This window comes from Lonchura striata, chromosome 4, assembly GCF_050655825.1.
Source record: "Lonchura striata isolate lonStrDom1 chromosome 4, ASM5065582v1, whole genome shotgun sequence".
NCBI lineage: Eukaryota > Metazoa > Chordata > Aves > Passeriformes > Estrildidae > Lonchura > Lonchura striata.
The window spans coordinates 62,490,548-62,503,485 of record NC_140706.1 but is presented as its reverse complement, the minus strand read 5'-3'; the positions used below and the strand labels follow the sequence as shown (position 1 = coordinate 62,503,485).

The 12,938-nt window shown below is 40.5% G+C and overlaps 1 protein-coding gene across 10 annotated transcripts in view; it reads left to right on the top strand.

Annotated features, from left to right (window-relative positions):
- WDFY3 (WD repeat and FYVE domain containing 3) overlaps positions 1-12,938 on the top strand; it is a 152,295-nt gene that overhangs the window by 89,435 nt on the left and 49,922 nt on the right. For all 10 annotated transcript variants that reach the window (XM_077783021.2, XM_077783020.2, XM_021541464.4 and 7 more), the window contains 9 exons: positions 443-620; positions 3,268-3,482; positions 4,634-4,746; positions 5,711-5,942; positions 7,485-7,585; positions 8,355-8,573; positions 10,647-10,828; positions 11,862-12,093; positions 12,723-12,883. In XM_077783021.2, coding sequence (XP_077639147.2) covers positions 443-620; positions 3,268-3,482; positions 4,634-4,746; positions 5,711-5,942; positions 7,485-7,585; positions 8,355-8,573; positions 10,647-10,828; positions 11,862-12,093; positions 12,723-12,883 — 1,633 coding nt within the window. The remainder of the gene's footprint in view (positions 1-442; positions 621-3,267; positions 3,483-4,633; positions 4,747-5,710; positions 5,943-7,484; positions 7,586-8,354; positions 8,574-10,646; positions 10,829-11,861; positions 12,094-12,722; positions 12,884-12,938) is intronic.

Below are 12,938 nucleotides of genomic sequence, written 5' to 3'. Positions count from 1 at the left end.
CTTAGGCTGATTAGAGATTGCTGAGAGTTTTGTGATAGTACATTTCATGATCAGTTGTTAATGAAAAGCAAATGGGGAGACACACATCCAGAGAACAGGAGCATTGGTAGGTTGCTCACTGCAATTGTTTTGTGCTGCCACTGCAACTAGAATAAAAAGGAGGCAATAAAAACAATCTCTTAAGTTCTTGAAACAGTCTTGAAGCGCCTGGGGAAGACATTTCCAAATACAAGAATAGTTGAGAAACTGAAACCTCTCCAGGCTGTCTTTAGGGAAACATGCCCAAAAGGTTTGGAAGAGGAACACTTGTTCTGTCTAACTGAGGGAAGAGAAAGGAAAAGGGAGTAACATCTATTGGCCAGTACAGTTTTACAGCTGTTTAAAAAATGCAGAGCTCGTAATAGCTGGGTGTTGTAACCATGGGATGTTTTCTGTCCTGCAGGCATGCATATCATTCTGTTTCAACACCCCCTGTTTGCCCTCAGAAAAACATAGCTGATGTGAAACTCCAAACAGGATCCACGTCCATACAAAGCTCTGATGCAGTCATCATTCACCCTGGTGCTATGCTTGCAATGCTGGATCTTCTGGCCTCTGTTGGATCAGCTACACACCCAGAGGTAAGGGAAAAAAATGTGTGGTCTGAAGCTTTGGGAGGTGCTGGGGAAATAGGAAAGCTGGTGATGTTCTCTCATTTTGTGCTGAAAAACTAATATATTTCCCAGCTTGAGTTGTATAACTGGTGGCTAGGAGGAATTGCTTTGTGTCATAGGCTTTCTTTTATTTATCTCTTTCAAACTCTTGTTAGTAATGTAAGTTTAAAGAAAGATATGAAGTGGCCATCAGATAAGTTTCCAAGCACTATGATTAATTAATGTTTTCCCTGATGTATCAGGTATTAATGCATACTGTGAGGACATAGAACTGAACATCGTATCTTGGGCTATGCACACCGTTTGAAGTAGCTGAAATATGTTCTAGTTCTAAAGTTGTTCTAGTTGTTCTAGCTAAAGTTAAAAGTTCCAAATATGTTCTAGTTCTAAAGTTGTAATGACTGCTTTGTACAATTCCCAACACAAAATGTCTTCTGGTTCTTTGTGTATGAAGGATTTGTTGGATGTTTTTGGAAGTTGCTCATGTATTTTTTATTTGAGATGTCTTCCCTGAAGAATACTTTTTGTTTAAAAAAAAAAAGGGGGGGTTCCAAAAACTTGAAAGAATTACCAGATTCCTCTTTCTTGGTCTCTACTGGTCGTGAGTGTAGTAACTCTCTACCTTCACGGCATACATTTGACAATTATATTGCATATGTCTTTAGTTTTGTAGAGGTTGTGGTGGTGGTGGTGAGCAGAAATGAAGCCCGTATAATCCAAGGGGAAGTAGTTAGCAACCTGATACACAACTTAAAACACTCACAAATCTGTGGGGCTGATGGGATCTGCCCAAGGGTGGAGAGGAACCTGGTGGAAATGCTCACTGAGCCACTTTCCATCATTTAGCAGCAGTCCTGGCTAATCAGGAAAATTACAGTTGGCTGGAGATTAGTCAATGTGATGCCCATCTACAAGACTGGCCAGGAAGATCAGGGGAGCCACAGGCCCGTCAATCTGACCCCCGTGCTGGGGAAGGCTGTGGAGCAGATCATTACACATCCCATGCTGCAGCACATACAGAACAGTTGTGAAATCAGGCCCAGCCAGCATGGCTTTATGTACTGTAGGTCCTGCTTAACTAACCTGGTCTTCTGTGACAAGGTGACCCTATTGGTTGATGAGGGGAAGGCTGTGGATGTCATTTACCTGGACATTAGTAAAGCTTCTGACACTGTTTTCTAGTGTATTCTCCTGGAGAAACTGGCTGCTCATGGCTTGAGTGGGTGGACTCTTTCCTAGGTTAAAAACTGGCTGGGTGGCCAGGCCCAGAGTGGTGGTGAATGGAGTTACACCCATCTGGCAGATGGTCACCAATGGCGTTCCCCAGAGGTCAGAACTGGGTCAGTTCTGCTTAGTATCTGTTTTGATCTGGATGAGGGAATCATGTACACTCTCAGTCAATTTGTGGATGGTATCAAGTTCAGCCAGAGTGTTGATCTGCTGGAGGGTAGGAAAGCTCTGCAGAGGAATCTGGACAGGCTGGATTGATGGGCTGAGGGCAGCTGTGTGAGGTTGCCAAGTGCTGAACCCTGCTCTTGGGTCACAACATCCCCAGGCAGTGCTACAGGCTGGGGAAAGAGTGGCTGGAAAAGACCTGGGGATGCTGGTCTAAGGATGAGCCAGCTGTGCCCAGGTGGCCAAGAAGGCCAATGGCATCCTGGCCTGAATCAGCAAGTGTGGCCAGAAGGACCAGGGCAGTGATCATCCCGCTGTACTCAGCACTGCTGAGCCTGCACCCCAAATCCTGTGCTCAGTTCTGGATCCCTCACTACAAGAAGGACATTGAGGTGCTGGAGTGAACCCAGAGAAAGGCAGAGGAGCTAAGGAAGGTCTGGAGCACAAGTCCTGTGAGGAGTAACTGAGGGAGCTGGGAGTGTTTTAGCCTGGAGAAAAGGAAGCTCAAGGCAGTTCCTTACCCCTCTCTAAAACTACTTCAAATGAGGTTCTAGCAAGGGGAAGGGCAGTCTCAACAAATCAAGCAAGTGATAGACTGAGAGAAAATGACATAAAGTTGTGCCAGGGGAAGTTTAGGTTGGATATTAGGAAAAACTTCTTCACCAAAAGGGTTGTTAAGCATTTGAATGGGCTGTCTAGGGCACTGTTTGAATCACCAGGCATGGAAGTCTTTAAAAGACATGTAGATGTGACACTTGGAGACGTGGTTTAATGGTGGGCTAGGCCATGCTGGGTTAAGAGTTCAACTCAGTGATCTTAAAGGTCTTTTCCAACCTAAATGATGATATTTTTATGTTAAGTTACTAAGAGTAGCTTAATAGTCACAAAAATAAAAGTTTCTAGTTCTCTCTAAGCTGGCTCTCTTTGCTGGTGAAAAGTAGAGGTTAGTTAACCATTCTTACCTGAATTATTTTTCTTGACCATAGTTCTGGTAATCCTTTGTCTAATTACCCTTTTTTTGTGGAGAGTTTTTCTTCATACAGACATGCACACACACACCCCAAAAATACACAAGTGCATGCACATATATTTAAGTATAATTAATTTCCTGTATTTATTGCTAATGGTAGTTTTTTTTCTGTTATTATGTATAAAGCCTTTCTTCTGTTTTCCTCCTGAGTTTGCACTTTCTCAAGCCTTGTGCTGTTCTCTTTTTCAGCATGCACTGGATCTCCAGCTGGCAGTGGCCAACATCCTGCAATCTCTGGTGCATACAGAGAGAAACCAGCAAGTGATGTGTGAAGCTGGGCTCCACGCACGACTTCTGCAAAGATGCAGCGCTGCTCTGGCAGATGAGGACCACTCCTTGCATCCACCACTCCAAAGGATGTTTGAAAGGCTGGCCTCCCAGGCTCTGCAGCCAATGGTGTTGAGGTCAGAAGGATAGCCCTGAAGTTCAGTTGGACTGAAGCCTGCAGCCTGCACTGTCCTGGCTCGCTGTAAATGGCTGGCAGTGGTAGAGAGCCTTAGTAACCTGATGTGGTAGAGATAGCACAATATCCCCTTCTGTTTCTCATCAAGTAGGTTGTCTCTTGACAGAGACAGACTTTTTACCAGGGCCTGTAGTGACAGTACCAGTGCTACAGGTTTTAAAGTACAAGATGCTGGATTTAAATTAGACATGAGGAAGACATTTTTTATAGTGAAGGAGGTGAGACACTGGAAGAGGTTGTCCAGAGAAGTTGTGGATGCTCTGTCACTGGTGTTGTTCAAGGTCAGGTTAGACAGGGCTTTGAACAACCTAGTGTAAGTGAAAGCTGTACCAGCCCACAGCAGAAGGGTCATTAGACCAAATGACCTTGAAAGGTCCCTTCCAGCCCAGACTGTCCTGGGGTTCTGTGATCTCAGCTGTAAGAGGGAATTTAATTGTATTATCTCCTATGGATCACTGGCTGGCTGACCTGTAGCCAGGACAGCTGCTCAGTTCCCTTCAGTGACATGTAGCTGTGTCAGAAGGAGCCCTCTAGCTCATAGTCACATTACAGGGACTTAAGCTTCCCTAACCATAGACACTGATAGCCTGGGTAGCTCTATAGTGAGATACTATAGTTACCTAGAGATACAGGTGTTGATAGCTGTGAAATGATTCCCCCAGACAAATAGGACACACTGGTAAAACAAAGCTGAGGTCGCTTACTTCAGCCTATGATCTGCCTCTCCAGAAGAGTTCAGCTTGTATTATCAAATGTCCTGATGTTCTCCTGCAGAATGCAGCAGCCTCCTGCCAAGTTTTATAACGAAGAGAAGGGAATTATCAAAATTGCTTTATTTTATGATAAATTACTTTATCAACATTGCTTGATTACTTAACATAGTGTCAACTTTTGAGAGCATGTGTTCCAAAATTAAATTGTTTTGAATGGATCAAATATACATCATAATTATGCATTGGATTATTTTCTTAGTTATAAGTTATGCTTATTGCAAGCATTTACTGGGGTTTTTTTTAAGTGCTATTAGATTTGGTGCCACTATAGGCAAATACATAGAGAAAATGACTTCCAAATTTTTTTATTCTTTCTTAGGGAATTTTTACGCTTGGGAAATCCTTTGAATTGCGGAGCCTGGGACAAAAAGTTGTTGAAACAGTACCGAGTGCACAAACCCAGCTCACTGAGTTTTGAACCAGAAATGAGAAGTAGGTGCTGAAGTGCTAAAAATGTGTGTAAATAATGTTTCACTCATGTCCCCCAGTTGCATACCTATTTAAAATTTTCAGATAAGCATTCATAAAAATCCAACTTTACCCCAGCTTTGTATGAATGTGGAGTATCAAAGGGAATGTAGTATTTATATTGAATATATATATCTAGCAAGAATTATCGCAGGTTTTTATTTTAGGAACAGTAACTGTTAAATACGGTAGTAGTTTGTTTTTTAAGTCTTGAGTAGGTCCTGCATTTATAGCTATTCAATATTATTTTTTCTCAGCTATTTTCATGTGCACACAACAAATCATTATATCTGTGTAGTATCTCCCTTCAATTTCTCTTGGCCACTGCTCTATTTATTTTTATGTGTGTGTGTGTATATATATATATATATATATATATATATATATATATATATATATTTGCATTATCACTGGGAAAAATAAACAGTGAAAATGTGAGACTAGAAAGTTTTTAGCCTAGGAAAGAGAATGCAAAGCTACCTTCTGAATACCACAGGTTATATTAAATTGCCTAAACTAAGTTTACTTTCTATTCACTAAGAGCTCTGAGACTGCATTTGAAAAGCACAAAGTAGGATTTTCCCTACCTACTAAGTCAGGTAGCAGAAATGCACGTAAAGAGGATCCTCTGCAAAAAGGATACCGTGCTGACATGAGGTAATGGGAGGGCCTCTTGGCTTTACCACAAACTTTCCTTGGCATGTTGTGCAAGATGCTCATCTTTCTGCCTTGGTTGAGCATTTTTATTATCAAAGCAATTAATAATGAGCTGCCCAGCTCCTTATCTTATGAGAGGCTGAACTGGCTGAAGATGTGTGACAATTCAGCTATTCCACCAGACTTGAAAGGTCCAAATAAACAGCCTAAAAATGCCTCCCTTTGCAACGCTGTATTGCAATGCTGTGCTGCTTCTTGTTTTCTCATATAGATAGCATGGTCACCTCCATGGAAGGTCTGGGTCCTGACAGCGTCTTCAGTGTGCACGAGGACAGCCACTATCGCATAAGCAAGAGCCTGCTCAAGCCAGCAGAAGGGAGCACAGTGCCCCTGACCAGAGTCAAGTGTTTGGTCTCCATGACAACCCCACATGATATCAGGCTTCACGGATCATCGGTTACGCCAGCGTTCATCGAGTTTGACACATCTCTGGAAGGGTTTGGGTAAGGTCCTGCCATGCTCTTGAGTGTTTGCTTACTTCCTTTTTTCCCAAAGGAATACTCGTAAATTTTAATAGACTATTTGCAAGTAAGGAGCAGATGAACTCTTTAAAGAGGAGAAAGGAATGCTTTGAGTCACATAAATTTCCACTTTCTTTCTTTCTCATTCACTAATACCTTAATTAAAAATGCTTGCTTGCCATGTGTGAAAGTGAAAAAAGGAAGTATATATCATTGATGGGACCCTCTCAATTCTGGGTTTCACATCCCTTTTAAAGCAAAGGAATGCCAACATACCCTTGAAGGGTTGCTGAGATTTATGTTTGACATTTGGATGGTACAGTTATTCTGAGACCCACTTAAAATTGCTGGAAAGCATGAAAATGTGAGAGTGTATCAGAAATACAAACGAAGCAGACAAGGCAGCTATGATGAGTTCAAAGAACTAAAAGAAGCCTAGTATTACTAACTGGAGACATAGCCTGGATATCATGCTTAGCTCATTTTTTTCTTTTAGCACCACTTGTTTTTCTCTCTCTAATTAAACACCTGCTGAGTGCTTCACTTTTTGAGAATCATGTAATAAGATTTAACTATTCAGAAGATGAAAGCATGACACCATTCTCAACATCTGTTTAAGGAAGTTTTTTGGTCTTTTGGTTATAAAAATGGACTAGAAAAACTTGAATACTTGGGAGCTCTGCTGCTGTCTACATTCTCTTTTCAGCTCTGCAAAACAGGATGCAGCTCCCATTTTCCATCTAGCCTTTCCATCCAATACAATCAGGAAGAGACTTATTGCTTTAGTAAACAAATGTTACTCTAAGCTGTGTTCTACATCTTTTGTAAGAGAGAAGAAAAGAAAATTGTCTGGACCTAAGAACTTGAAATAGCATGGCAGAATTAATTTTCATTGTATTTGCTTCTGGAGATTTGTGGGTGCTGGTAACATGTCCAGAAGTAACTCACATAATGCAGCTGTGACTTCTTAGAATTTCAGCAAGTCAACTAAGAAGGCTTCTATAATAAATTTAAAAAAAAAAAATTAAGAACTTTTCTCCTTGTATTGCTTTCCATTGTGTCCACAGCATCAGTGGCTCTTGTAAGGACCAAACATAACTAAGCTGGTATGAATATGATATTAGTGTGAGAGCATACTTTCTTAAGATAAGAACATTGTTGTCTGTAGTTGCCAGATCCTTTGACTATTTAGCTGATCCAGTCTCTTTACAAGGTTCAGAACAAATCAAAGGTTGCTGCAAGGTGCAGGTGCCCACACGGAGAATCTTAGGCCATGGAGCCACATGGGCATGACTCTGTACCTTCACACCAAAGGCATACACTGCCAAAGTTCTTAGTGCTAGAGATAATTTAGACTCACAATGAGCAATCTTGAGAATTAATTCCTATTTTTCATTACTACATTAAGTCACAAAGCATGTGTGCTTATGGTATATTTTCCTAAGCCATGTTTTGTTTGTTATTGAACTCTACTTACACTGACTTCTATAAACTCCAGTGTGTTACTGGTCTTGTGTTTAACAGCTGCCTGTTCTTGCCAAGTCTGGCTCCCCACAATGCACCTACAAATAATGCTGTTACTACAGGACTCGTTGATGGTGCCGTTGTGAGCGGAATTGGAACTGGTGAGTACACCAGTATGACTGGTAACAAACAATGTTTTGTATCTGATGTTTAGTTCTCTTAGACTTCTTGGTTAGCCATGAACTGATAGTATGGTGTTGGATGCTGTGCACCCATAATCAAGAACTTCTTGTGTCTTTTTTCTGTGTGTTTCTGTTGCCCCCAAGACAATGAAAAGCAATATAAAATATAAATGTGTGATTGCTTTAAAATGCAAAGCTTAAAGTAGAAGGCTAAATTGTAATCAACCAAGGAGTATGAGTAATAATGCAGATGCATTAAGAAAAAGTTGAGGTCGTAGTGTGTAGAGCATAGGAAACATGGAATGAAATGTAATGCTATACTTGTGACTTTGTTCTGCTAAATCCTTGACTGCATTTATTACAGGTGTAGTTGCACACACCATCACAAAAGCCCCATTTAAATTGTTTGCCATCACTTTTACATGTTGTTGTGGATTATTCACCCTACAGGAACCTGGAATGCTTAATTAAATCTGTGGGATTAATTGAACACGGTCACTTAGTTAAACAAGTTGTTACATCTAAAAACTAAGGTGAAGGCTTACTGCAGTAAGATAGAATTAGTGGGAGCATCCTGGGATATTAAGTGGAGTCAGATGTATGTGATGGAGAGATATTCCCTTAACAGAGGCTTCTTCAGCATCTGAGAAAACGCAGCTAGTATTAGCTGAGCTGATATGAAGAAAGGAACAGGATCAAGTAGGTATCCTAACTGCAGCTATGTAATGGGTTTTCTTTTTATCTTTAGGTGAAAGGTTTTTCCCACCACCATCTGGTTTAAGCTACTCAACTTGGTTTTGCATTGAACATTTTAGTACACCTCCCAATAACCATCCTGTGAGACTCCTCACTGTAGTGCGGCGTGCGAACTCCTCGGAGCAGCATTACGTCTGCCTTGCCATTGTCCTCTCAGCAAAAGACCGCTCATTGATTGTTTCAACTAAAGAAGAATTGCTTCAGAATTATGGTAAGAGTTGTGCCATGTCATCAGCTAATGCTGACAGTATTTATAGGGATGCAATGGGAAGTTTATTTTAAACTCACTATCCAGAAGAATTGTGTGTGCGGGAACTTTCATTGCTGTTTCACCAGTTCCTGATTTTTTGACAATGGAAAAATGCAAAATGTAAACATTAATTTATGGAGCTTTTAAAATTTCCAAAGAAGATTTGATGTCTCTATATAAAAGAAAAATTTTTGCCAAAACCCCAGGTAATATGTATTCAGTGGAGGGATTACATCACTGATTTTGAAAGGTTTTGCCTTTGATGTATATTGTGTCATTGATTTTAGACATCATCTCTTGAAATCTTGAGGTGCAAATTTTAACTGTCTTTGCTTGAAGAAGTTTGGAAATAAATAGTAAACTAATAGGTTGAAGGCTTTTTCAGTCAGGGTAGTCCCATTACTGGAGGGTTTTTTGAAGGCAAGCAGTAATTCACTTCATGTTTTAATGCTGTAGTCAGCTTTCAGAAACAGTTTGTATCTCCATTCAGTATCTGTAACTAAAGGAGGAGTTACAGGAGGTGTAGTGAAGATCTAAGTGAAGCTGGTGATACCAATAAATTTGCTAGAGAGGGCTATCAGTGCACTCAGGGACTTTAGGATGAGCTGTCTCCTGTCTCCAGCCTCCAAAAATGGTTGGTTTTGACAGGATGAGTCTGTGGAGGAGCTGAGAGGAGCAGGGCAGCCTTCTGTGTGTGCTTCAGGCTTAGCTCTTCACTAGACCTGCCCAAATAGTTGTCAAAAACCTATTCTTGCTTCTGTTCTTTACTTTTGTGTAGGCAGGACTAATAAAGAATTTACACAACTGCTGTTATTACAAAGGCCTCCCACAAACAACTAAGTGGACTGTTAGCATGAAAATAAGGAATAATCTGTAAGCAGACATTAACTGCAGCAGTGGTTCTTACTAGAAGTCAGGTTCAAAACCTGAAACTTGAGAGCTGAAAACACATAGTGTAAAGTAGGAATTAAGCTCCCTAAATTACTGATAGTGCTTTCTTTCTCAGAGGACCAAAATCTTATGGAATGAAGCAAGTTTATCTTCACACTAATTGCTTTAGCCTGCACTGAAGCTATTGTGCATATGTTTTTAGTTTAGTGAGCATCTATAATCAAACTCCCTGAAAGAGATTGGATTTGAAAACACTTTCTCAGAGAAGATCTGGAGGTTTCTGATTATAAAGACTTTTTTACTTCAACCAGGATACTTTGCTTCACTCAAGTGCTACCCTGTTGTGTCTAAATCATAGTTGGTGGTGTATAATTGAGTGCTGATCAGGTAGGGACCTGGATAACTGAGACTGGAATTGTTGTGCACAACACGGGGATTGGAAGTGCTGGCAGTCTCATGTAAGAATAAAAGGGGTGATTTAAGGACCTATATTGAGAGCAAGAACTGTGCTCAGAGATGTTTGGCTAAGAAAATAACTTGAGATTATTTTTGTATCTGAACCTTACTTCTAAGTACTCTGCTTTTAACATTTTCCTTGTGCTGTTTCTAAAGAAATGAGTGTTCTCCCTGTGCAGCCAGCTGTTGTAGTAAGGGGATTAATGGTTTCTTTTCCTTCAGTATGAAAGAATGAAGAGAGCTATGAAAAGCTCATGGTTGAAACATTCCCTGGGTTTTGGGGTTTTTTTTCTTTTTTTCTTTCTGTAGGGATGACTTTTAAGCAGAGTAAGGGTCATTTCTGTGATGCAAAAGTGGGAATAAAGGTCTGGGAGTATGAGTATCATCCTCTCCACAGTGTGAGAAAGGTGAAAAATATCTCTGTGGGTTTGGGAGCACATCTATTGGTTCTTGGTGAATGCTGCTGTAGAAACTTCTTTAGGAAAACAACAAAAGATCTTTCTGTGACTTGCATGGCAGCATGAGAAAGTAAAAACTTGAGCCAACTAGTAATTCCAGCTAAAATTTCAAAGGGTGGGGAGAAGGTGAGAAATTAAATAAAATTGTCAAAAGTCTGAATATATCCTGAGATTTTTAATCTCTTGTAACATTTCTGCTGGTGCCCACTAACTGGTGCTTTTCCTTTAGTTGATGACTTCAGTGAGGAATCATCATTTTATGAAATTCTTCCCTGTTGTGCCCGTTTTCGCTGCGGTGACCTCATTGTGGAGGGCCAGTGGCATCACCTAGTTCTGGTCATGAGTAAAGGGATGCTGAAGAACAGTACAGCTGCACTCTACCTCGATGGACAGCTTGTTAACATTGTTAAGGTAAAATAAATCTTTCAGCTCTCATTTTTACTGGTTGGAGTGATTTTTTTCTCTGTGCAATAAAAAAACCTTACCAAAAAAAAGAAGAAAAAATTAACCACCACCACCCTGTCGAAAAGGTGGTCACCCCCAACAGAATAGGAAAAAACCCAACCTAAGCAACAAAACAAAAAACAACAAGCAAACACTACATTTATTTGCAAAGGTCAATGCCTCATTGTTAGGTGGAAGAAACTGTAGAAAACAGTGAAGAGTACTGTGGACCTGTCCACTGAGCACAAAATATTCCCAAGCTGTAACAGATATCCAGACATCATTTCACAACTGGCAGATGTGAGCTTTAAGGTATAAAGCACAACCTGGTGTGGGATTTAAACTAGCTAATGTTACTGGACTGCTGTAGGTAAAACAACATGTTGACTTTCAAAATTTACATCCCAGTATTCCTTTTGCAAGAGGGGGACTACAGTAAGTTGTTATGCTGACAGCTATAATACATGAGTATCTATCTGGCTGTCTCTCTGGCTATGCATGACTACATTTAATAGCTACTAACAGAATTTTTTAAATATAAATTAAAAAAAGCCTGTGAGGTTGTTATTGTCTTTGTGTATTGGCCCTGATCTTACTCATGTATTTGTTTAATTGTTTGAAAAGTCTTGCTGAATTTAGTTCATTACATTTGCACTTTAGCTTGAAATGGTGCAATTTTCAAAGTCTGGGGAAGAAGAAACAGCACTACTTTGAGCACCATGTCTTTAGAATCAAGATACAGCTTCTTTAGGCACAGAATTCTCATCTTCTCCTCCTGTGTTTCCATACACACCTTCATCTTTTGATAGCCACTGCTGGTCTTCACATTTCCTTTCTGTTTAAAGTTCTTCACTGTCTAGTTCAGTACAGTGTCAGAATACCCTGCATTACATAGCAATCATTTTATACCTTCCCTGGCTTGCAAAGCCATTTTTGGACAAAATTTCTGATCTTGTCCCTTGCTCTCTCACTAACTTGCCTGTGTTTTGCTCCCTCACAGCTTCACTACATCCATAGCAGCCCCAGTGGCTCTGGCTCTGCCAACCCCCCTGTGGTCAGCACAGTGTACGCCTACATCGGCACGCCACCCGCACAGCGCCAGCTCTCCTCCCTGGTGTGGCGCCTGGGCCCCACGCACTTCCTGGAGGAAGTGCTGCCTGCCCCAGGGGTCAGCACCATTTACGAGCTGGGACCAAATTACGTTGGGAGCTTCCAAGCAGTTTATGTTCCATGTACGTACAGGTCAGGTGGCACCTGCACCTGGTAACTTGGGCTGCCTGTGCTGGAGTCTTTGTGTGCATACTGGCAGAATTGGTGAGAGAGTATGCAGGAGCAGGGAGAAAAAGCTTGCTCTTCACAAGAGGAAGATTAGTAGCTGCTGTTGAAGAGGATGATAGGAATTCAAATTCTTGTGCTGAGATATAGTAGAAGTGCTTTTTTTCCTCACTTTGGTTTTAAACCAGTTAGAAAAGTCATTATTCATACTGTTTGTGATATTTATCTCTAGAAAGTGAAACCAGAAAGGATACAAAATTTTAAAGATATGGTTATATATTCTCTTTGAATCTTGCATCTCTCATACCATTCCAAGGCAGCTTTCCTATCAAACTGTAGTACAAAAACAGTTGTCACAGGCAAAGATGCAGATTTACCAAATGCTTCTCTGGCTTTTGATTGCTTTCTTTTCCTTCAGAAGGGAAGGGAAGTTTACAGCCTTTAAGCTGGACAATATCACATCTCAGCTATTTGCAAAAATCTTTTTTTATACCTATTCTGCAGTATAAGTTGCTTAAGATTTTACTGTTCAAATTAAAAGAAAAACAACGCCATTAATGAAGGGAACTTCTATTTTGTCTTTAAGGTAAAGATTCCAAGTCTGAAGGAATCAATCCATCACCAGTATCTTTGGTACCAGAAGAGAAGGTCTCCTTTGGTCTCTATGCACTGTCAGTTTCTTCATTTACTGTGGCAAAAATAAGGAAAGTTTACAACAAGTTGGATAGTAAAGCTATTGCCAAACAGGTATGTTGGGTAACCAGTCAGCTAGTGTGTATGACTTCTTCCTTTCTTCTAACTT